The sequence below is a fragment of the Scardinius erythrophthalmus genome (assembly GCF_964197995.2).
Source record: "Scardinius erythrophthalmus genome assembly, chromosome: 22".
Taxonomy (NCBI): Eukaryota; Metazoa; Chordata; class Actinopteri; order Cypriniformes; family Leuciscidae; genus Scardinius; species Scardinius erythrophthalmus.
In genome coordinates this window covers 29904090-29930170 of record NC_138242.1, presented here as the reverse complement: position 1 = coordinate 29930170, position 26081 = coordinate 29904090, and the positions used below count along the sequence as shown (strand labels likewise).

Below are 26081 nucleotides of genomic sequence, written 5' to 3'. Positions count from 1 at the left end.
AGGGGGCGGAGGTCAGAGGAAAAGGCTCTACAGTGCCGTTCCAGGCCGCGTGTTTGTGGCGACACGTTCTCACTCAGCTCACGGCGAGCGTGAGATCAGCTTCAGCAAAGGGGACAAGGTCAAAGGTCAGATGCTTTTTCTCTTTATGTCGTTCTCTTCAAGAAAATATATATTTAAAAAATGCATGAAAAAATCTTACACTTTCGTCTGTTCAGTTTCACTCAACTGCATTCCAAATGCCAATTAATGTTAATGTTAAATATTTAAATCTACTAAAGCGCTGTCAAACTCTTCTCGCTCTCAGTGTTGGGCGTCGGTGAAGGAGGATTCTGGGAAGGAACAGTGAAGGGCCGCACTGGCTGGTTTCCTTCTGAATGTGTAGAAGAGGTGCTGCCCCAAAACCAGGAACAGCACACAGGTAGTGTATAGGAACAAACACACACCTGAGCTCTCTTTAATATCTCAATTTTGTCTTTGTCTAACTAGACAACAAAGAGAAAAAGTGGAAATCAATTAGACTTTTTTTTGGAGTTTCAACAGGGTCTCAAACAGTGCTCAGGTTTGTAGAGGTCCTGGGAAAGAAAAGTCAAAGATCTCGATATGAACTCAAACGTTTCTCACCAAATTCTCTGAAGATAAACAGTAGGAGTAGGAGAAACATCTGAGACAAAGTTTAAACAAAACTGTGAATGCTAGTTCTCCTGACCTATGAAACATTAACATCTTCTGCTGACCTATCTAAATGTGAACTTATGTTGTACTTAAAGTAAACTGACCATATTATGCCCTTTTACAAAGTATTGAAGTTGTTTTTGTGCTCTACTAGAACAGGTTTTCCTGCTTGAATGTTGGATGTTTTATTTCCCCATATTCTCCATTGTTGCAGCTCCTCCCCTCCCAGTCTGCCAGTAACATTCTGTTTAGTTCTTGTCTCTATGAAGCCCCTCCTTCTGAAAAGCACACTGTGCTCTGATTGGTCTGCTGGATCAGTGTGTTGTGGTTGGTCAAGCGCTTCGAGCGTGTTTGGGAAATGTCCCGGCCCTTACCATAACCGCTAGTTTCAACACACTACTAACTAAGGCCCTGATCACACCGAACGCGTTTTTTGCAGCAAGAGGCGCCTTTTTAAAATTGTTTTCCTATGGCAGTGAATTGTTTTCTACGCGCTGTTTATGCGGCCCGGGCGCCTCGCGTTTTAACCGTTTTTGCAGCTGAAAAAAAAATGCAACTCCGCGCAGAAAAAGTGCCCGACGTCATCGCGTTTTTTTTCCACTGTCCAATTGAATGAATGGAGAGGCGGGCCTTCTGTTGTAGTGACGAAAGCTACAGTTGCTTTGAACATTCAGAAACTGCAATGATGAAGGATAAACTTGTGGTGGCTGTCGCGGGTTACCAGGAGCTTAAAGCGATACTCCACTTTTTTTGGAAATAGGCTCATTTTACAACTCCCCCAGAGTTAAACAGTTGAGTTTTACTGTTTTTAAATCCATTCAGCCGATCTCCGGTTCTGGCGGTACCACTTTTAGCATAGCTTAGCATACATCATTGAAGTGAACAAGACCATTAACATTTCTCTCAAAAAAATGACCAAAGAGTTTTGATATTTTTCCTATTTAAAACTTGACTCTTCTGTAGTTACATCGTGCACTAAGACCGACGGAAATAATCAAGAAACTTTACTGCCGTACCATGAGTGCAACAGGCGTAATGATATGACGCAGCGCCTGAAAATAGGCTACCTTCCGTCAACATAACCAACGTGACAACCTGCTTGCACAGGGAGCGTTGGAAGTTACCGAGCTGGGGACTATTTTACGGCGCTGCGTCATATCATTAAGCCTGTTGCACTCATGGTACGGCAGTAAAGTTTCTTGATTATTACGCAGGAATGAGAGTATAGTTCCTAGACACATCAGCCTAGAAAATTGCAACTTTACATTTTCCATCGGTCTTAGTGCACGATGTAACTACAGAAGAGTCAAGTTTTAAATAGGAAAAATATCGAAACTCTTTAGTCATTTTTTTGAGAGAAATGCTAATGGTCTTGTCCACTTCAATGATGTATGCTAAGCTATGCTAAAAGTGGTACCGCCAGAACCGGAGATCGGCTGAATGGATTCAAAAACGGTAAAACTCAACTGTTAACTCTGGGGGAGTTAACAGCCAAAATGAGCCAATTTCCAAAAAAAGTGGAGTATCCCTTTAAAGGTACCATTGCATGAAAATTTCACTTTATGAGATTTTTTAACATTATTATGAGTTCCCCTAGCCTGCCTATGGTCCCCCAGTGGCTAGACGTTTTGATGGGTGTAAACCAAGCCCTGGGTATTTTTGAGAAAATGAAAGCTCAGACGGGCGAATCTAGAAATCAGATAATAATAGACAGATAATCTTTCTCTCAAAGTCGTTCAATACTGTTTATGCATCAGTAAATCAAGCCAGTGACTAAACAATCAACTTCACGTCGTTTCTCTTAGGATGAAAATAATCTTACTTAAACTGTGATTAATATACAGAAAGCGATCAAAGAACAATCCCTTTCCAATCGCCCAAGTTGTCAATCACACAGAGCGAGTTTATCTGGACACTTGCCAAAACTCGTTATGAAATCAATGACGCTGTTACACTGCACAACAAAGCTCTTACTGTACTTACCTCATGTTTGCATTGGTGAAATCATTAGTGAGAGTGCAGAAATTGCGTTGCAATGATAAGATCTTTTTTCACACAATCAACAGGCTGTCATCTGCTCAGTGCTCATCACTGCAACATTTTATGTGATGGGAATAGATCTAAATACTTAAAAAACTTCTCACGATTCGTTAATCTCGATAGCTGTAATTGTAAAAACGTATAATAGCAGTAATAGTAAAAGTTTTCGAGAGAGTTCCACATGTAATGCTAGATATTTCATATGCAAGCATGTCAGCCAATCACAGCAGTGGGCGTTTACACTGAAGTCTCACAGCAGACACGCCCCTTCAAACAGAGTGTTGCTAAAATCAGGCTAGGAAATATGCCTTTTATTTCTAAATTATAACCACTTTTGATCTAAAAAACACACTAACATTATAAGGGCACCCTAGGAAACATTCTAAAATAATAAAATAATTCATGCAATGGGACCTTTAACGACTTCATGAACCGTAACTGTCACAATGTTAACAGAAAGTAAATATTAAGTTAATAAAAGGCTAATATGACATCTACTTGACTGACAGGACAGCTGTTTCGGTGGTTGCCTAGCAACATAAAAAAAGTTTTCGAACCTGAAAAACGTGTTCGGTGTGATCGGGCCTAACTCAACCAGGCCCCGCCCCTTTATTCTGCATATTAATTATTTAAATGAGGAATATTGTGAAGTGTTTGTTCCCGGAAGAAAACTCAAAGACTACAATGGAAGCGTTTCAGGGAGTTCAGATAATAACAGAGAATAACTCCCTCTGTAGGGACTTTGTAACCGTAATCCTGAAACACAACAGTGAATTAATTTCTTTATGAATCCTTTATGGGTCCTGTTCTCTTTTTTGAGGACGTCCCCGAGAGCTTTTCCCTGTGGTGGTTTGCCTACTCACATAATCTTCATGCGCACGACACACAAATATGCAAAATCACATCAATTTGAATACATCACACTTCCACTTACACAGATATACACGCCTACATGTGCTAACAGTCGGAGTGTGTGTGTGTGTGTGTGTGTTTCAGAGAGCCGCAGTGAGAAGGTGAAGAGGAAACTGTTTCGTCATTACACAGTAGGAACGTACGATGGCCTCGAAGTGCCCAGGTGGGAACAGAACAAAATCTGTATTCACATATTATATGAATATTTCAGTTTGAATTAAGTAGACATTTATCTGGTTTACTATTATTGTAATATCAAATGTATTTAATATTTAATAATATTATATTTAAATAATATGATAATATTTTTAACAATTATATTTTAATTAAATTATTTGCAAATTATATATATATAAACTTGTGTAGAAATTATTTTACAATCTTATATATACAGTATCAGCATCATTACTTTCTTTGATGAATAGAAAGATCAAAAGAACAGCATTTATTTAATGCATCCTTACTGAATAAGAATATTCATTTCTTTCTTTCAAAATAAAATTGACTGACACCAAAATGATGTTAGTTAATATTCCATAATTTCTAAATACTTTAGGTACAGTAGAAATATTTGATCAGAATAAAACTCTCCTTATAAACATAATATATACGTTAAAAAAACTGAACTTAGATAGTGGTTTCACTTTAGTTTTGCTTTTTGCATTTCTAGCTTATGCTGGGTACACATCGGGCTGATTTTGGGCCGATTTCCCCCTTCCAACAATCCTAGCTATGTCCCGATTATCTTGATGGTTCAACAGATTATCTTATCAGATTTTCCCTTGGTGTGAGGTGTGTTAAGAGTGTCCGAACCTGCTCGGAAGAACGTCAGAGCCGCCCCGATCGCGAATCGTAAATATTCAACATGTTTAATATTTACGATCAGAAATCCTGATGTATGGGGACAAACGTGCGCACGTTCTGGAGATTATCATGTGAAACAAAACAATATCCAGCCAGAAAGCGAGATGATGGAAGACACGGTCATTCTCACACACACACACTTGCAGGAAGCTGAGTGTTAAGGGTTCAGTGAGGTTCTATAGAGGGATTAAATAACTTTTTCTAAAGAGACAATAAATCAAGTATAAATAAATAAATATAATAAAATCCAATAAAGAATAAAAAAGACAATAAAGAATGAATATATTTCTGTATAAAAGGTTATATAATGTTGGGTACAATTTTTTTTTTTTACGTGCATTTTCTGTGACAATCTTTCCAAACACTATCATCGCAATTTCTTCCTGCATATCGTCCGCCATGCTTATTCTGAAGTCTCGCGAGATTTCCTGTGTTCACAGTCGATACTCTGGTTGAAAATCTGTTTGTGTGTTGTGTGCTGTCTTTGTTACATCATGGCACACCACACACTATAGGAGCAAAACGCTTAAATCTAGGATTTTTTGTCCCCATGTTTGTGGTCTATCACATTTTGAAAATATTATAAGATGTAAAAAATATTTTGGTGTGTACCCAGCATTAGTGTGTGTGTGTACCTATGTGTGCGTGTGTGTGTGTGCAATATAGTGAAACAAATGTGTGTGTGTTTGTGCAAGTATAAACTAAACTGTACATGTTGATCCAATAAAATCTGTTGATGGTTTTTTGTCAAATGGATTCACCATAAGAAAGATTAGCTGCTGCTTCCTGTTTCAAACGTTTGCTGGCAGGTGCAAAAAGCGAGTCTCTGCCTCCACTAGACGGGAATGCAAATGTCACAGCCACTTTCAAAAAATTACACAACAATGTTTGGATCTGTGGCTCTCATGTGGAATATTAACACATGCGGTGTGAGCCACTGCTGTCTCTCTGCTCAGATCTGCCTCTCTCTCACACACGGTGCATCAGCTGAAAAGGCTTGGTTTCCAGTGAATATGTAAAAGTGTGTGCATAGGTTGTGTTATGTACAGCTAATTGCGTATGTATGCATGGGTGTGTGTGTGTCCGTGCACATATAAGCTGTCTTGATCATCTGTTGCCATGCAGGCCGAGTGTGTGCGATGAATACCAGTATCCGCTTGCATTTCTCTCACCCACTCATCAATATCCCACAATCTATCTCCAGTACTGTATGAAAGGAGTAGCTCACCCAAAAAATGAAAAATCTGTAATTTACGCACCCTCATGTCGTTCCAAACCTGTACTATGTTATTTTTTATATGTCCAGACAGGGAAATTTGTGAAGAATGTTTATGCAGTTCTTAGTCACCCAAAGATTTTTATAAGATTTTAAAAATATATATTTTTTTTGAAAGAAGTCTCTTATGCTCAACAAGGCTGCGTTTATTTAATCAAATATATTAGATCTAACCATATTATTGTGAAATATTATTACAATTTAAAATAATTTCTATTGTAATATATTTTAAAGTAATTTATTCCTGGGATCAAAGCTGAATTTTCAGCATCATTACTCCAGTCTTCAGTGTCACATGATCCTTCAGAAATTATTCTAATATGATGATTTGCTGCTCAAGAAACATTTATGATTATTTGCAATGTTGGAAACATTGTGCTGCTTCATATTTTTGTGAATATTTTGATGTATAGAAAGCCCAAAAGAATGGTATAGCCATTATAAATGTTTTTTTCTGTCACTTTTGATAAATTTAATGCATCCTCCTTGCTGAATAAAAAGTATTAATTTCTTTCATGAAAACATTTTTATTGACCACAAACCTTTTAACAGTAGTGTATATTCTCACTATATCCACAGTCTTCTGAAGTCACATGATGCTTTATTTGAGGAAACGATTTATTATACCTCCATCAAAGTTCTGAAATCTCATTTGTGTTTGTGTCATTGAAAAATGCACTACATTCAACTACATTTGCACTGCTTTTATAATGTTTTTTGGTCTGTTTTTGCCATGCACCATAAAAGTATCGTGAAAGCAATCAATACACAAGTCATTATAAAAATATCTGTACCATGAATGCAAAGTAAGTCGCTCTGAGTGAAATTGTCTATGCATAAATGTGACCCTGGATCACAAAACCAGTCACACGGGTATATTTGTGGCAATAGCCAACAATACATTATATGGGTCAAAATTATAGATTTTTCTTTTATGCCAAAAATCATTAGGTTATTAAGTAAAGATCATGATCCATAAAGATATTTTGTACATTTCCTACCGTAAATATATAAAACATTTATTTTTGTGAGTGAATGCAGCACAATCGCCAACATAAATGGACAACTTTAAAGGGGATTTTCTCAATGTTTCGATTTTTTTGCACCCTCAGATTCCAGATTTTCAATAGTTGTATCTCCGCCAAATATTGTCCTATCCTAACAAACCATACATCAATGGAAAGCCTATTCATTCAGCTTTCAGATGATGCATAAATCAATTTAAAAAAATGTACCCATGTGACTGGTTTTGTGGTCCAGGGTCACAAATGTAAAATGTTCCAAAAATGTTTTAAAGAATGTCGGTAGCCAAACAGTTTATGGACCCCATTGACTTCCATTGAATTTCTTTCCATACTATGGAAGTCAATGGAGTCCATCAAGTGTCTGGTTACCCACATTCTTCAAAACATCTTCTTTTGTGTTCAGCAGAAGACAGAAACTCATACAGGTTTGGAACAACTTGAGGGTGAGTAAATGATGACAGAATTGAACTTTCCCTTAAGATTTCATTCTGTTTCATATAGTTATTCACTATATGCTTTCATTATATGAAAAAGAGCTGCGTGAACGCTCAGCGTTTCACAAATCATACAGGTTTGAAACGAGTGCAGGATTCTCGTTTTTGAGTGAACTATTCCTTTAAAGCATGTTTCTCTCCCACACTTGTTTCTTTCGTTCTCTCCCTCCTCTCTTTTCACACAACCCCTCCTCGTTCTGTCTCTCTCTGAATGTCGCAGTGACTGAATGTGAGCTCTGTTAAACCCTCCCTTTCTCTCCCTCCTCCTCACTCGTTCTTAAGCATGTAGGCTCTAGGTTTGCTCGGTGTCTCTCTCTCTCTCTCTCTCTCTCTCTCTCCTCCTCTGGCTGTGTGTGCGCTGAGAGACGAGGGGCCGGAGAGGAGGAGGACTCAGAGGAGGGGGGGGACATGGCAATGGGGGGATACGGAGAGAAAGACCTGTCTCTCCCTCTCTCCCTCTCATCCTCATGGCCCTCGCTCGGTCCCCAGAACCGCAGCGTCTGGTTCATTTACAGGTATCGGCTGCTCCATTCTTTTATTGTCGCTGCGGAGAGAGAGGTAGAGCGAGAGAGAGCGAGAGAGGCAGATGGATGCTCTGAAGAGGTAGCAGACAGACTGTTGAGCAGAATCAATGTCTTCATATACAGTATATATCATCTGTATGTGTGTGTGTGTGTGTGTGTGTGTGTGTGTGTGTGTGAACAGTCTGCTCTTTTAATCGTAATCAGATCCCTCTTCTGTGCGTGTGTGTATGCGTCTATACATGTGCATTTGAGTCGTGAATGTGTCTGTCATTGTACATACGATGGAGGAACAACACGTCAGAAAACCTTTTCCTGCTGTGCGTGTGTTTTAGATGAGTTCATGTGACATGTATGTGTGTTTGTGAATCATTGAAAGGGGTATGAGTCACTATGGGTGTATATATGTGTGAAAGTGTGCATCATAGAAAGTTGCGATCCTTCGGGGTTGATCAAATACAGCATGAATGTGTGTGAGTATTCCTGGCGTATCGTCATCTATGCATCACGGTCCTTCCCGCTGTCATTCCTACACAGATGCGATATGATGATGCTTTTCAGAACGGTGTTAAAGTAGGAAAATGCTGGTAAAAATTCGAGACGGATCAACTTCTAGAAAATGAGCGAACTCGTCACGTGAGAGGATTTTGTATTTGAAAATCACAATTTCAATAATATAAAAAAAAATAAAAAAAACATTTAGCTTATGCTAAAGATGTTAAATTGTAATCATCTTCAGTTACAGGAACTGAACTGAATATGATAATCTGAATATCATTTCATTAGCATCTTGTGATGCTCCTGGATTGAACAAATGTGGCATAAATAGATGGATTTAAAAATGTCTAAAATTGTAAAATTTTCTGTTTGTAGTAGGGTTTGGGCTTGGGTTCGTCATAAGTGTTTATAATTAGCTTTATGTAAGAACTAGAAGTCTAAAGTGTGTCATTTGTTAGTTAAGTACAGTACAGTACCTCAGTACAGTATAATGATGCATTTAAACGAATGGTTGCTCTATCCAAACTCTTGTTAACAAATTGTCATTTTGCATCTCAGTATTTTCCGCTGTCATTCAGGTACATCTGATATGTTTGTTGTTCGATGTGTTAAACCTTGTGTTTGCCAATTCTGTGGGTCGTGTGCTGTATCCATGATGGATGATGATGCCATTCAGGATGGTGTTTAATTTGGAAAGTTTGGCTGTTGTGTCGGATTAAAATTTGAGACGGTTCGACCTCTAGAAAATTAGCAAACTTGTCATGTGAGAGGATTTCATAAAAAAACTCAAGTTAAAGGTGTTAAATTGTAAATTTTACATACAGAAACAGCTTGTTTTAGTTTTCCAACACTGATAATCTGAATATTAATTTGTTTGCTTGTTGTGATGCTCCTTGATTGAACGAATGTGGCATAAATATGCAAATTTTAAATAGCTAACTGTGCTGTATCCATAATGGATCTCCAGGATTATGGGGATCTTATCTATATGCCTGTGGAAGAAGATAAAGAAGACTGTAATATCACTACAGATTTAGCTAATGGAAAGAGCTCACAGGCACTATAAAGTCCTTTTTTGTTGATTTAGTAAATTGAGATCCATTTTGATCAACATAGACTGACGTAAAGCTAATAATGGAGAATGTTTCACATTTGTTTTGGATAACATTATGTGAAGGTGATGTACATGTCAGCAACTGGTTATTATGTTAGATAAATGTTCTAAAAAACGTTCCTATCGCAGCATTGTTTGAACATCCTGACCTTAAATGACATTATACTCACATTAGGCTTAATGTGAGTAGGTTGTATATTTCCTCTACTGTATATTTTTAAATTCTCACAGCCAAAATTGAATGTTTGGAAAACGTTTTTTTTTTTTTTAAATCTAAATTTGTTGCAGCTGATCCATGTGGTAATTCTTGCAAGCTGATAAGAGTACAGGCTTAACGGTGTAGCATTAATTCAGCTGGAGGCATTCAAGCATCAGAACAAAGATATTTTGCCTTGACATCGCAGTCAGAACACACAATGTTCAAAATGATAGAGCTGAGCCGACAAAACATAATGTTAGTCTGTAACTGTCATTGTCTTTGCTCTGAACTAACTGCACACTTCTAGCCTACAAACCCTCATACATTCACCATGGTAACCATAGTGTCCGCCAAAATACCATAGTTACTAACGTTATCGTTGCTACTGTAAATCCAACATATATGACATTTCAAAATCTATTTTTGAGCTTTAGATAGAAGCTGTGTTTTGGAACATGGCAGCTGGTTTCTAACCGGTCCAAGCTGGTCAATACCTAACGAAAGCTGTGCTTTAACTGGTTTACCAGTCACAGCTTGACCACTTTATGCTAGAACTCGTTTTCTGCTGATTCAAGATGATTAACATGCTTGAAACGGTTAAAAATCGAAAAAAAAGGTTTACAAAACAGCTACATTTTCCTGTGAATTCAGAACTGTGTTAATTTAGTATCAATAATGTACTGGTATAGTTTTTATATTAATATTTAGATTTTTAGTTTGATTTTATTTTATTGTTACATATTGTTTTTGTTAAGTTATTTTGTTATGTTTTTGTCATTTTTATTAGCTTTATGTGTCTATATAGTTTTTATTAATTTTATTTCAGGTCATTTTAGTACAAAAAAAATATTAATTATTTATTGGCTTTGGCAACTAACTGAATTAAAATTTTCATTTTCATTTATTTTATTTTTTGGTTTTAGTTTACGATGATAACCCAGAGTGATATTCTCAAATGATGACAAATAATTTCTTAATTTTGATTCTGGGTTTATGAAATGAGCTTCTGCATGTCTGTGAGTCTTTCACACGAGCTTCGAAACACCTCTGTCTTTTCTCTCTGACAGTGACTACATCATAAAGGAGAAAACTGTACTTCTGCAGAAAAAAGACAATGAAGGCTTTGGTTTTGTGCTCAGAGGGGCCAAAGGTGAGTGATGGACATCATCGACATCTTTTCTGGTTTGATAACAGCAGCACATCATGACATGGACAGATCTCATCTGTGATTATGATCTATGATCTCTAGCCCAGACTCCTGTGGAGGAGTTCAGCCCGACTCCTGCCTTTCCGGCTCTGCAGTATCTGGAGTCTGTGGACGAGGGGGGCGTCGCGTGGCGGTCCGGTCTGCGGATGGGGGACTTCCTGATCGAGGTCAGCAAAGAGCTCGCCTCCTTAGATGCAACCATGCTTTAGACAATAAATGCACGGATTTTATTAGATAAAGAGCCACAGGCAGTTATACAAATACAGATTGAACGCAAAGCCAAAACGAGTTTAGCGGTGTAGTCTCCTGTCTGTGAGGTGTTAAACCCTAGACTGAACAAATCTTAACACCTACACTGAGGTGATAAGCCTCACTGTGATACTTGTGTTACTGACTTTAATTTGATTCTGCAAGAGAAGATGACGTGGAGCTTGTGTACCCTGTATATGCCATCTTGACTATTTGGTATTGCAAAATATATTTGTATTGATGCATCTCCAGACGCTTCGGCCTGTTAGCAAACACCTTCACCTCACGGTTCCCGGCTGGTTAATGTGGAGTGTGAATCATGTTGAATCATTTTGAAACAAGTCTGATGATAATGCTTAAGACGCCCACTTGTGTTCCTCTCTCTCTAAACTGCAAATCAAATTTCCTTTCTTATATAATTGTCAAATATAATTTTATTTAAAAACAATCTTTGTAAAGCTATGTGTACCGTGAAAGTCACTTGAACTGAATAATGAGGTAGAAAGTTTAGGGTCGGTAAGTTTTTTAAAATGTTTTTGAAAGAAATCTAGGCTACATTTATTTGATAAAAAATACAGCAAAAAAAAAAATATTCTAAAAAATTATTGCAATTTAATTTATTGGTTTTCTATTTGAATTTATTGTAAAATGTAATTTATTCCTGTGATGCAACGCTGAATTTTCAGCATCTTATATATTTTTGTGGAAACCGTGATACGTTTTTACAGGATTCTTTGATGAATAGAAAGTTAAAAAGAACAGAATTTATTTGAAATAGAATCTTTTGTAATATTATAAATGTCTTAACTGTCACTTTTGATCATTTCAAAGCATCCTTGCTGAATATTTTTTTAAAAACCTTACTGACCCCAAACCTTTGAACGGTTGCATTTCTTACAAAATACCTTAAATGTATAGTTCACCCAAAAATGAAAATTTTGTCATTATTTACTCACACTCATGTCGTTCCAAACCCGTAAGACTTTCGTTCATCTTCTGAACACAAATGAAGATCTTTTTGATGAAATCTGAGTGATTTCTTTTCATCCATTGACAGCTACAAAACTACCACTTTGACACTTCAAAAAGTTCATAAAAAGATCGTAAAACTAATACATATAAATTGAGCAGTTTAGTCCAAATTTTCTGAAGAGACTCCATTGTTTTATACGATGAACAGATTTAATTTAGGCTTTTATTCACATATAAACATTGTTTAGCAAACATAAACAGAAATTAAACCGGCTTGACGAACGAGAACAAACCATTTGCTGAAGCTCAAACTGGTTCTTGCTGAAGCTCAAACGTGTTGCATAACACGAGAATGCCTCATTGGTTCTTGCTGAAGCTCAAACGTGCTGCGTAACATGAGAATGAACATCATTGGTTCGCGCTGAAGCTCAAACGTGCTGCGTAACACGAGAATGAACCTCATTGGTTCGTGCTGAAGCTCAAACGTGCTGCGTAACGCGAGAATGAACCTCATTGGTTCTTGTAGAAGCTCAAACGTGCTGCGTAACACGAGAATGAACGTCATTGGTTCTTGATGAAGCTCAAACGTGCTGCGTAACACGAGAATGAACCTCATTGGTTCATGCTGAAGCTCAAACGTGCTGAGTAACACGAGAATGAACCTCATTGGTTCTTGATGAAGCTCAAACGTGCTGCGTAACACGAGAATGAACGTCATTGGTTCTTGATGAAGCTCAAACGTGCTGCGTAACACGAGAATGAACCTCATTGGTTCATGCTGAAGCTCAAACGTGCTGCGTAACACAAGAATGAACCTCATTGGTTCATGCTGAAGCTCAAACGTGCTGCGTAACACAAGAATGAACCTCATTGGTTCGTGCTGAAGCTCAAACGTGTTGCGTAACACGAGAATGAACCTCATTGGTTCGTGCTGAAGCTCAAACGTGCTGCGTAACACGAGAATGAACGTCATTGGTTCGTGCTGAAGCTCAAACGTGCTGCGTAACGCGAGAATGAACCTCATTGGTTCGTGCTGAAGCTCAAACGTGCTGCGTTAGGGCTGCACGATTTTGAGAAAAAACCTAATTGCGTTTTTTCTGACAAATATTGCGATTGCGGTGCGATTTTCGATTTTTTGGGTTTTATTTATACATTTAGTTATACACCGATTCAGACGTCTCCTGAGTTCACTGTTGGAAAGATCAGTTGTTTTAACCATTCATTAAAATGAATCAGTTCAAAGGAGTCATTAGTTCGCGAATTGGACGTGTCATGCGCGATGTGTGATTATCCCAGCAGTTAGGACATGGACATCCAAGATTTCTGTCAACACAGAAAACATTTCATCACTGGATATTTTTTTCGTTTAATTAAAGAGTTTTTTTTTTTTTTTTTTTTTTTGTCAGTTAAATGTCCGGAACGCTTTTCAGTTCAACTTATTTAGCACAATTCACACCCAGCGATAATTCAGGAAAAAAAAAAATCTCCGAATGATCCACATGAAACTTCTGAACACAAATGAAGATCTTTTTGATGAAATCTGAGTGATTTCTTTTCATCCATTGACAGCTACAAAACTACCACTTTGACACTTCAAAAAGTTCATAAAAAGATCGTAAAACTAATACATATAAATTGAGCAGTTTAGTCCAAATTTTCTGAAGAGACTCCATTGTTTTATACGATGAACAGATTTAATTTAGGCTTTTATTCACATATAAACATTGTTTAGCAAACATAAACAGAAGTTAAACCGGCTTGACGAACGAGAACAAACCATTTGCTGAAGCTCAAACTGGTTCTTGCTGAAGCTCAAACGTGCTGCGTAACATGAGAATGAACCTCATTGGTTCGTGCTGAAGCTCAAACGTGCTGCGTAACGCGAGAATGAACCTCATTGGTTCGTGCTGAAGCTCAAACGTGCTGGGTAACACGAGAATGAACCTCATTGGTTCTTACTGAAGCTCAAACGTGCTGCGTAACACAAGAATGAACCTCATTGGTTCTCACTGAAGCTCAAACGTGCTGCGTAACACGAGAATGAACCTCATTGGTTCTCGCTGAAGCTCAAACGCACTGCGTAACGCGAGAATGAACCTCATTGGTTCGTGCTGAAGCTCAAACGTGCTGCGTAACGCGAGAATGAACCTCATTGGTTCATGCTGAAGCTCAAACGTGCTGCCTAACATGAGAATGAACCTCATTGGTTCTCACTGAAGCTCAAACGTGCTGCGTAACACAAGAATGAACCTCATTGGTTCTTACTGAAGCTCAAACGTGCTGCGTAACACGAGAATGAACCTCATTGGTTCTCACTGAAGCTCAAACGTGCTGCGTAACACAAGAATGAACCTCATTGGTTCTTACTGAAGCTCAAACGTGCTGCGTAACACGAGAATGAACCTCATTGGTTCTCGCTGAAGCTCAAACGCACTGCGTAACGCGAGAATGAACCTCATTGGTTCGTGCTGAAGCTCAAACGTGCTGCGTAACGCGAGAATGAACCTCATTGGTTCATGCTGAAGCTCAAACGTGCTGCCTAACATGAGAATGAACCTCATTGGTTCATGCTGAAGCTCAAACGTGCTGAGTAACACGAGAATGAACCTCATTGATTCATGCTGAAGCTCAAACGTGCTGCGTAACGCGAGAATGAACCTCATTGGTTCGTGCTGAAGCTCAAACGTGCTGAGTAACACGAGAATGAACCTCATTGGTTCATGCTGAAGCTCAAACGTGCTGAGTAACACGAGAATGAACCTCATTGGTTCATGCTGAAGCTCAAACGTGCTGCGTAATGCGAGAATGAACCTCATTGGTTCGTGCTGAAGCTCAAACGTGCTGAGTAACACGAGAATGAACCTCATTGGTTCATGCTGAAGCTCAAACGTGCTGCCTAACATGAGAATGAACCTCATTGGTTCATGCTGAAGCTCAAACGTGCTGAGTAACACGAGAATGAACCTCATTGGTTCATGCTGAAGCTCAAACGTGCTGCGTAACGCGAGAATGAACCTCATTGGTTCGTGCTGAAGCTCAAACGTGCTGAGTAACACGAGAATGAACCTCATTGGTTCATGCTGAAGCTCAAACGTGCTGCCTAACACGAGAATGAACCTCATTGGTTCATGCTGAAGCTCAAACGTGCTGCCTAACACGAGAATGAACCTCATTGGTTCTCGCTGAAGCTCAAACGTGCTGCCTAACACGAGAATGAACCTCATTGGTTCATGCTGAAGCTCAAACGTGCTGCCTAACACGAGAATGAACCTCATTGGTTCATGCTGAAGCTCAAACGTGCTGAGTAACACGAGAATGAACCTCATTGGTTCATGCTGAAGCTCAAACGTGCTGCGTAACGCGAGAATGAACCTCATTGGTTCGTGCTGAAGCTCAAACGTGCTGCGTAACGCGAGAATGAACCTCATTGGTTCTTACTGAAGCTCAAACGTGCTGCGTAACGAGAATGAACGTCATTGGTTCGTGCTGAAGCTCAAACGTGTTGCGTAACACGAGAATGAACCTCATTGGTTCATGCTGAAGCTCAAACGTGCTGCGTAACACAAGAATGAACCTCATTGGTTCGTGCTGAAGCTCAAACGTGCTGCGTAACGAGAATGAAAGTCATTGGTTCGTGCTGAAGCTCAAACGTGCTGCGTAACGAGAATGAACCTCATTGGTTCGTGCTGAAGCTCAAACGTGCTGCGTAACGAGAATGAACGTCATTGGTTCGTGCTGAAGCTCAAACATGCTGCGTAACGAGAATGAACCTCATTGGTTCGTGCTGAAGCTCAAACGTGCTGCGTAACACGAGAATGAACCTCATTGGTTCGTGCTGAAGCTCAAACGTGCTGCGTAACGAGAATGAACGTCATTGGTTCGTGCTGAAGCTCAAACGTGCTGCGTAACGAGAATGAACCTCATTGGTTCGTGCTAAAGCTCAAACGTGCTGCGTAACGAGAATGAACGTCATTGGTTCGTGCTGAAGCTCAAACGTGTTGCATAACACGAGAATGAACCTCATTGGTTCATGCTGAAGCTCAAACGTGCTGCGTAACACGAGAATGAACCTCATTGGTTCATGCTGAAGCTCAAACGTGCTGCGTAACGAGAATGAACGTCATTGGTTCGTGCTGAAGCTCAAACGTGCTGCGTAACGAGAATGAACCTCATTGGTTCATGCTGAAGCTCAAACGTGTTGCGTAACACGAGAATGAACCTCATTGGTTCATGCTGAAGCTCAAACGTGCTGCGTAACACGAGAATGAACCTCATTGGTTCATGCTGAAGCTCAAACGTGCTGCGTAACAAGAATGAACGTCATTGGTTCGTGCTGAAGCTCAAACGTGCTGCATAACGAGAATGAACGTCATTGGTTCGTGCTGAAGCTCAAACGTGCTGCGTAACACGAGAATGAACCTCATTGGTTCGTGCTGAAGCTCAAACGTGCTGCGTAACAAGAATGAACGTCATTGGTTCGTGCTGAAGCTCAAACGTGCTGCGTAACGAGAATGAACGTCATTGGTTCGTGCTGAAGCTCAAACGTGTTGCGTAACACGAGAATGAACCTCATTGGTTCATGCTGAAGCTCAAACGTGCTGCGTAACACGAGAATGAACCTCATTGGTTCATGCTGAAGCTCAAACGTGCTGCGTAACAAGAATGAACGTCATTGGTTCGTGCTGAAGCTCAAACGTGCTGCGTAACGAGAATGAACGTCATTGGTTCGTGCTGAAGCTCAAACGTGCTGCGTAACAAGAATGAACGTCATTGGTTCGTGCTGAAGCTCAAACGTGCTGCGTAACGAGAATGAACGTCATTGGTTCGTGCTGAAGCTCAAACGTGTTGCGTAACGCGAGAATGAACGTCATTGGTTCGTGCTGAAGCTCAAACGTGTTGCGTAACGCGAGAATGAACCTCATTGGTTCGTGCTGAAGCTCAAACGTGCTGCGTAACGAGAATGAACGTCGTTGGTTCGTGCTGAAGCTCAAACGTGTTGCGTAACACAAGAATGAACGTCATTGGTTCTTGATGAAGCTCAAACGTGCTGCGTAACGAGAATGAACGTCATTGGTTCGTGCTGAAGCTCAAACGTGCTGCGTAACACGAGAATGAACCTCATTGGTTCGTGCTGAAGCTCAAACGTGTTGCGTAACGCGAGAATGAACCTCATTGGTTCGTGCTGAAGCTCAAACGTGCTGCGTAACGAGAATGAACGTCATTGGTTCGTGCTGAAGCTCAAACGTGCTGCGTAACGAGAATGAACCTCATTGGTTCGTGCTGCAGCTCAAACGTGCTGCGTAACACGAGAATGAACGTCATTGGTTCGTGCTGAAGCTCAAACGTGCTGCGTAACACGAGAATGAACGTCACTGGTTCGTGCTGAAGCTCAAACGTGCTGCGTAACGAGAATGAACCTCATTGGTTCGTGCTGAAGCTCAAACGTGCTGCGTTAGGGCTGCACGATTTTGATAAAAAACCTAATTGCGTTTTTTCTGACAAATATTGCGATTGTGGTGCGATTTTCGATTTTTTTGGTTTTATTTATTTTAAAGCTTGAGTAAGCAAACTGTACTTTTTATGTAATTTATGTAACAAATATAACCTTATTGTAAAGTGTTACTGATTAGTTATACACCGATTCAGACTTCTCCTGAGTTCACTGTTGGAAAGATCAGTTGTTTTAACCATTCATTAAAATGAATCAGTTCAAAGGAGTCATTAGTTTGCGAATTGGACGTGTCATGCGCGATGTGTGATTATCCCAGCAGTTAGGACATGGACATCCAAGATTTCTGTCAACACAGAAAACATTTCATCACTGGATATTTTTTTCGTTTAATTAAAGAGTTTTTTTTTTTTGTCAGTTAAATGTCCGGAACGCTTTTCAGTTCAACTTATTTAGCACAATTCACACCCAGCGATAATTCAGGAAAAAAAAAAAAATCTCCGAATGATCCACATGAAACTTCTGAACACAAATGAAGATCTTTTTGATGAAATCTGAGTGATTTCTTTTCATCCATTGACAGCTACAAAACTACCACTTTGACACTTCAAAAAGTTCATAAAAAGATCGTAAAACTAATACATATAAATTGAGCAGTTTAGTCCAAATTTTCTGAAGAGACTCCATTGTTTTATACGATGAACAGATTTAATTTAGGCTTTTATTCACATATAAACATTGTTTAGCAAACATAAACAGAAATTAAACCGGCTTGACGAACGAGAACAAACCATTTGCTGAAGCTCAAACTGGTTCTTGCTGAAGCTCAAACGTGTTGCATAACACGAGAATGCCTCATTGGTTCTTGCTGAAGCTCAAATGTGCTGCGTAACATGAGAATGAACCTCATTGGTTCGTGCTGAAGCTCAAACGTGCTGCGTAACGTGAGAATGAACCTCATTGGTTCGTGCTGAAGCTCAAACGTGCTGCGTTACACGAGAATGAACCTCATTGGTTCTTGATGAAGCCCAAACATGCTGCGTAACACGAGAATGAACCTCATTGGTTCTTACTGAAGCTCAAACGTGCTGCGTTACACGAGAATGAACCTCATTGGTTCGTGCTGAAGCTCAAACGTGCTGCGTAACACGAGAATGAACCTCATTGGTTCTTACTGAAGCTCAAACGTGCTGCGTTACACGAGAATGAACCTCATTGGTTCTTGATGAAGCCCAAACATGCTGCGTAACGCGAGAATGAACCTTATTGGTTCTCACTGAAGCTCAAACGTGCTGCGTAACATGAGAATGAACCTCATTGGTTCTTGATGAAGCCCAAACGTGTTGCGTAACACGAGAATGAACCTCATTGGTTCTCACTGAAGCTCAAACGTGCTGCGTAACATGAGAATGAACCTCATTGGTTCTTGATGAAGCCCAAACGTGTTGCGTAACACGAGAATGAACCTCATTGGTTCTTACTGAAGCTCAAACGTGCTGCGTAACACGAGAATGAACCTCATTGGTTCTTGATGAAGCTCAAACGTGCTGCGTAACACGAGAATGAACCTCATTGGTTCTTGATGAAGCTCAAACGTGCTTCATAACGCGAGAATGAACCTCATTGGTTCTCACTGAAGCTCAAACGTGCTGCGTAACACGAGAATGAACCTCATTGGTTCTCACTGAATCTCAAACGTGCTTCATAACGCGAGAATGAACCTCATTGGTTCTCACTGAAGCTCAAACGTGCTGCGTAACACGAGAATGAACCTCATTGGTTCTTACTGAAGCTCAAACGTGCTGCGTAACACGAGAATGAACCTCATTGGTTCTCACTGAATCTCAAACGTGCTTCATAACGCGAGAATGAACCTCATTGGTTCTCACTGAAGCTCAAACGTGCTGCGTAACACGAGAATGAACCTCATTGGTTCTTACTGAAGCTCAAACGTGCTGCGTAACACGAGAATGAACCTCATTGGTTCTCACACGTCAAGCGAAAATGCTTTAGCTTCCGTTTACCACAACTGATGTGTGAGTTGATTAATGTTCTCACTCAATTCATATGGATTAGTTTTGCGATCTCTTTATGAACTTTTTGAAGCATCAGAGTGGTAGTTGCGTAGCTGTCAATGGAGGGACAGAAAGTCTTACGGGTTTGGAATGACACGAAGGTGAGTAATTAATGACAGAATGTTAATTTTTGGGTGAACTATATCTTTATGTTACTATGGATTCAAAGTACAGTGTCGCCATTATCGCTGTTTTCTCACAGGTGAATGGAATCAATGTAGTGAAGGTGGGTCACCGGCAGGTGGTGAACATGATTCGCCAGGGCGGGAACAGTCTGATGGTGAAGGTCGTCATGGTTGCACGAAATCCTGAGATGGAGGAAATGCCTAAGAAGAAAGGTCAGGGTCTGCTTTTATTGTGGATGTGTCTGTGGGAGTATGAATAAATGGCATTGCAGACAGTTTTTGATTTGATTTAATAGCGCTCTCTCCTTACCTTTAGTTCCCCAGCAAAGTAAGCGGCTGACCCCTCCGGCTATAGCTCTGCGCTCCAAATCCATGACTTCAGAACTGGAGGAGATGGGTACAATCTCACAAACACATATCCTCACCTTACATACATATACATGCATGAAATACATGTTAGTATATTAAGCAGTTTTATCCCAAAACTTATTATCTTGCATTGTCATCTTTTTGACTGATAATGTGCTTATTTTTCTCTCTTCTTTGCACACAGTGGAGAAAGGTCTGTGCAATCTCGTCATTTTGAACCATTATATTATTATTTTGAATGAATGACCTAAAACTATCCACAATTCACTCCATGTACTTAATTTCCACAAAAACGACTTGTGTGTGTGTTTATATATATATATATATATATATATATATATATATATATATATATATATATATATATATATATATATATATACAGTGCAATGCATAAGTGAATACACCCATGCTAAAGTTGACTAAAAAGAGGAATAAAAAATCATATTTTGAAAATTGAACTTAATGCCTTAATTTAAAAGATTAAGAAAAATCCAACCTTAAAGGACACCAATTAAGTGAGTACACCCCTATGTTAAATTCCCATAGAGGCAGGCAGATTTTTATTTTTAAGTATTTTTTTATTATTATTTTTTTTTAGGATACTATGCATCTTGATAAAGTTCCCTTGGCCTTTGGAATTAAAATAGCCCCACATCATCACATAGCCTTCACCATACCTAGAGATTGGCATGGGGTACTTTCCATAAGATCATCTCTCAATGCAAATCAAACTAGCTTTTAGGCTAACTGAAATAAAATCATGCCAATCTCTAGGTATGTTGAAGGCTATGTGATGATGTGGGGCTATTTTAATTCCAAAGGCCAAGGGAATTTTATCAGGATGCATAGTATACAAAAAAAAAAAAAAAAATACTTAAAAATAAAAATCTGCCTGCCTCTATGGGAATTTAACATAGGGGTGTACTCACTTATGCACCATGTATTTTAAGGAAGAACATTTATTTATTTACGATACATTATTCATTCACAAAGAAAATTGGTGTCCTTAAAGGTTGGATTTTTCCTAATTTTTTAAATTAAGACATTAAGTTAAATTTCCAAAATATGATTTTTTATTCCTCTTTTTAGTCAACTTTAGCATGGGTGTATTCACTTATGCATTGCACTGTATATATATATATATATATATATATATAATTTTGTGGCAATTAAACATTCATTTTTTTTTGTCATTTTCATTCATTCACAATGTTTCTCAAGGCTATTATCATCATTAGATTTGCATTGATGCAAGTTTTTTTTACTGATATTTGTATGTCACAACCATAATGTATAAATACTTCACTATTTAAAAACATGAAATAGTACATTATACATATACATATTTTTGTCATGAAAATGTCACAATGAAAAAACAAAATGAAACTTAAAACAGGCTTAATTTTTAATAAGCAAAAAAAAAAAAACGTATGTTTTCTGAATTAAGGATGAAATATATCTTAATTTTCTGACATGTTTCATGAAATCAACTATTTAATCTCATCAAAATGTTGTAGAGAGTTCTTTCAGTAATCTGTCTTCTCATATAAGATGTTTAAAGGATATGAATTTATTATTCTGTTGGTAGTAGTAGTAGTAGTAGTAGAAATTACACTGTGCTTTTAACTTAACCATGTGCTACCCAGAGGTTGTGGTAGATTTTAAACAACGAACAACTGTATGTGATTTACATTTATTAGTTATAAAATGTGTTTCTGGTCAACGACAATGAAAACATGTTACAGTGTTTGTTGGCTGTCAGTCGTCTTCTCAGTTTGTTACCATGACAACTCAAAATAGATTGCAAACTTGAGAAACATACTTGATGAGTGTTACAAGGGAATCATTTAAATTAATGATACAAAAATAACTAAATATGAAAATATTACATTGTCACCATAGTGTCCAGTAAAGCGTGCACTTGTGGGAAGTTATTGCATATGTAAGATTACTCACTTTCTGTTACAGCTGCCACTCCATGGAAGAAACCAGGTGATTTATCTTTTGATTTTGCTTTAATGGGTATGTGGATGTCAGTTATCAAATGCATGATGATGATGATGATGAAATGTGTACTGTGACTGCCTCAAGTTAGCACGACTATCATATGAGAGGCATTTACTTTATGAGCAATTCATGAAAGTTTCTCTGGGGTGTATGAATGTGCCTTTAAGCTGTTTGTTTGGATCATTATGGTCAGATATATGTGTAACTGTCTCTGTCTGTGTATTTGTGTGTGAAGTTGCACATTTTTTTTATGTGATTTTTCTCTATGCTCAGATCATTCAGAGAGTTCTCAAGCTCCAGAAAAGAAGAAGAGTGTCTATCAAATGGCCCTTAGTAAGAAATCTTCCTTTTTATTATGACATCTTTTATATCCATCTCCTGCTTTACATTTCTTTTTATATCTTAAAATATATTTTAATGTATATTATGATATATGCACATGGCTTCACCTCCAGCCTGACAGTCTGTTGAATAAAAAGACCAAATGGCAATAAATATCATGATTTATAGCATGAATGGCATCTTTTTTTATCCTTTCGTTCTCCAGATAAGCTGGACGAGATTCTAGCCGCTGCTCAACAGACAATTAGCACATCAGACTCTCAGGGTCACAGAGGTCATGGGGGCAAGAAGGAACGAAACAAGGGCTTAAACGCTAATGAGGTAACATCTCGGTTTCATTTATCTCTGTACTGATTAACAGTGATTCGACAGTTTTGAGGAAGCTACTTTTAAAGCTAGTTTGTCAAGGTACTCATAATTTAAAGCTACCCATGTGAAAAAGTGGAAGCTACTTAAAGGTAAAGCTTCTGATGATATATTTTGTCATTTATCACCAGCATAAACTTTAACAAACTACCTTAAAAACATTGTAATGAACAGCAGCATATACTGTAGCTAAATATTTCAGCATAAAAAAGAAGATCTAAAATGCTGTGCAGAGACTCAAATCGGTGAACCATCCGAACAAAACAAGTCACTAGAATGAATTGGACTTTCTAACATTAAACATGAGAGAGAACTTTGGAAAAGCCTGTTTGAATATTCCATCAGCTTACTCCGCTGTAGAGTAGCACATGACATCAAAAACCACCGCTTCTCGTTGGAAAAAGTAGCTACAAGATAAGCTTCAAAGGAGTTATATACAGAACACAGCTTTGAAACTTAGTAGCTTTGGTTGAAGAAAGTGTTTCTTTATAGTATATTGCTACAAATGGTCATTTACGTTTGTTAGACCGATCTTAGGTGTTGAAAAGCTGTGTTAGTAAGGCTTTTCACCTGGTAATAAGTGTAAGAGTGCAACAACCTCTGTGCTGCATTTGCTGAAAAAAGTACATTTACAGTACAAGCAGTTCATGTGTGAATATAGTGCTGTAATCCGTATTTCACTGAGGCAGCAAGGAAATGTGATAAATATTTAATCCCATCAGTCTCTTTTCTTTGTTCACAGCAAACTTTTGAACAATCAGGTGTTGGCATGATGCCATCAGGGTCTGGGTATGGTTATAACCAAGCCCAGTTTTCATCAGGCCATACAACTCAGCGTGCTATGATGATGCGTCAGAAATCCATGGGTGAGTTTAAATGCAGAAGGTGTTGAATCCATTTCTTTAGTTCAATTGCACTGTAACTAGGGCTGCACAATTAATTATGACCGCCGCTAGCGTAGCTAGCGAAAGCGGTCATATAGGGATTGTCAAAGTTTTTTTTGTTTTTTTTTTCCCGTCACCTAACTGAATTTTTCGTCAACGATACCAGAGACACCGAAGCACCGGGGAACATGAAATTTGGTGGGCATGTAGCCCCATTAGACTTCTAAGGAAAAATTTCGTTTGGTCCCCGGGGGCCACTCCCCCCCCGCGCTGGGCCCCCCCAAACCCAAAAAAATGCAGTTTTTCCTAAATAACTACCTGAACCGTGGCACCGAGGATGAAGAAATTTTTATTGTATGTTGGTCTACTAGACTTTTACGGAAAAATTTCGTTTGGTCCCCGGGGGCCACTTCCCCCCCCCGCGCTGGGGCCCCCGTAAATTTTTCGTCAACGATACCAGAGACACCGAAGCACCGGGGAACATGAAATTTGGTGGGCATGTAGCCCCACTAGACTTCTACGGAAAAATTTCGTTTGGTCCCCGGGGGCCACTCCCCCCCCGCGCTGGGCCCCCCCAAACCCAAAAAAAAGCAGTTTTTCCTAAATAACTACCTGAACCGTGGCACCGAGGATGAAGAAATTTTTATGGTATGTTGGTCTACTAGACTTTTACGGAAAAATTTCGTTTGGTCCCCGGGGGCCACTCCCCCCCCCCCCCCGCGCTGGGGCCCCCGTAAATTTTTCGTCAACGATACCAGGGACACCGAAGCACCGGGGAACATGAAATTTGGTGGGCATGTAGCCCCACTAGACTTCTACGGAAAAATTTCGTTTGGTCCCCGGGGGCCACTCCCCCCCGCGCTGGGCCCCCCCAAACCCAAAAAAAAGCAGTTTTTCCTAAATAACTACCTGAACCGTGGCACCGAGGATGAAGAAATTTTTATGGTATGTTGGTCTACTAGACTTTTACGGAAAAATTTTGTTTGTTTCCCGGGGGCCACTTCCCCCCCTGCGCTGGGGCCCCCGTAAATTTTTCTTTTTTGGTAATTTTTTATGGTATGTTGCTCTTAAGGGCCCACATCAACCTAGGCCATAATCACTCATTTGTGATTTGCGCCCCTCCCATAAAAAATGAAAATGCAATATTATTCTGCTTTAATCGCCCCTATCTTCAGTGGAGATGTTCAGAACTGCACCATATTTCATGTGTATGATTAACTTGACATCCTCTGGGGGTATCCTCTGCTAAGTTTCGTAGAATTTCATCCATGGGGGGGGTATAAAATAAATTCATTTATGTGCACATTTAGTGACTGTACACTCATCGGCCTGTAGATGGTGCTGTTGAGCGAAGGGTTGCTGGTTTAGGATGATACTGTCACACACATACATGCAGGAATACAAACAAACGCAAGCATGCACACACACTGACATCCACGCACAGACACACACCCATACACACACATACAAATCCACATGCACAGACACACACACACAAACACACACGCGCACACATGTACGCACACATACATACACGCACAGACACACACACACACACACACACACACACACACACACACACACAGACACACACATACACACACACATACATACACACACACACACACACACACACACACACAGACAGACATGCACATACTACTACTTTTTTTAGGTATATACATAAACACGCAATACAGCCAAATTACTCCACTTCATTTATTTTTGTGGAAAGCCAGTGCAGGCCTGAGCGGCGGTCATATTTTGTACCGCGATGCGGTACATCTAGTTGAATTTGTAATCGCAATTACAATTACGGATGCTAGTTAGTTAGTTAGTTTTAGTTTATTTCGGTTTAAGTTTATTTAGCAACTTCAAAAGAAAGAAAGAAAAGAAAAAAAATGTACAAGCAAACATAGAAACCAAAATGAAATTACGGTGTAAAAGTTGCTTGACCGAAAAGGTGTCGGCTGAAGCTTATGCTAATTGCGCCGATCCTTTTTACATTTATTTTATTTTACACACAACACCAAACACCAAAGCCATCTTGCATACATAAAGAATGACTAAAATAAGAAGAAGCTAAATTCATTCAGCTTTGTATAATGTAATATATATATATTTTTTTATATAATTTCTTAAAGCTACCTATGGATTTACATGTTTTCAGTTCATTATCAGAACTATTCCACAGTTTATCCCCCTGAACAGACAGACATCTCTGTTTGACATTGGTTCTGATCTGTGGTTTACTGAACATGAGTGTTCCTCTGAGCTCATAAGGAGTAGATTTCATCTGAAACAGGTTTTGGACACAGTCGGAAAATGTATTATTTATTATTTTAAACATTATTTTGGCTATTTTAAATTCTACTAAGTCATTAAATTTTAATGGGTTAGAGTTTATGAATAGCTTGT

General features: G+C 39.0%; 1 protein-coding gene and 1 gene segment (V, D, J or C); both read left to right on the top strand.

The window, feature by feature from the left end:
• Positions 1 to 26081, top strand: part of LOC308682903 (Ig kappa chain V region 4135-like) — a 1009768-nt gene that overhangs the window by 876846 nt on the left and 106841 nt on the right.
• Positions 1 to 26081, top strand: part of LOC308682399 (SH3 and multiple ankyrin repeat domains protein 1) — a gene marked incomplete at its 5' end in the record, with an annotated part of 58186 nt that overhangs the window by 24168 nt on the left and 7937 nt on the right. Inside the window, 11 exons of the mRNA XM_081352109.1 lie at positions 1 to 125; positions 305 to 418; positions 3709 to 3787; positions 10683 to 10765; positions 10865 to 10989; positions 19770 to 19905; positions 20009 to 20089; positions 22033 to 22056; positions 22345 to 22404; positions 22619 to 22734; positions 23522 to 23645. Of these exons, the coding sequence (XP_081208235.1) occupies positions 1 to 125; positions 305 to 418; positions 3709 to 3787; positions 10683 to 10765; positions 10865 to 10989; positions 19770 to 19905; positions 20009 to 20089; positions 22033 to 22056; positions 22345 to 22404; positions 22619 to 22734; positions 23522 to 23645 (1067 nt within the window). The remainder of the gene's footprint in view (positions 126 to 304; positions 419 to 3708; positions 3788 to 10682; positions 10766 to 10864; positions 10990 to 19769; positions 19906 to 20008; positions 20090 to 22032; positions 22057 to 22344; positions 22405 to 22618; positions 22735 to 23521; positions 23646 to 26081) is intronic.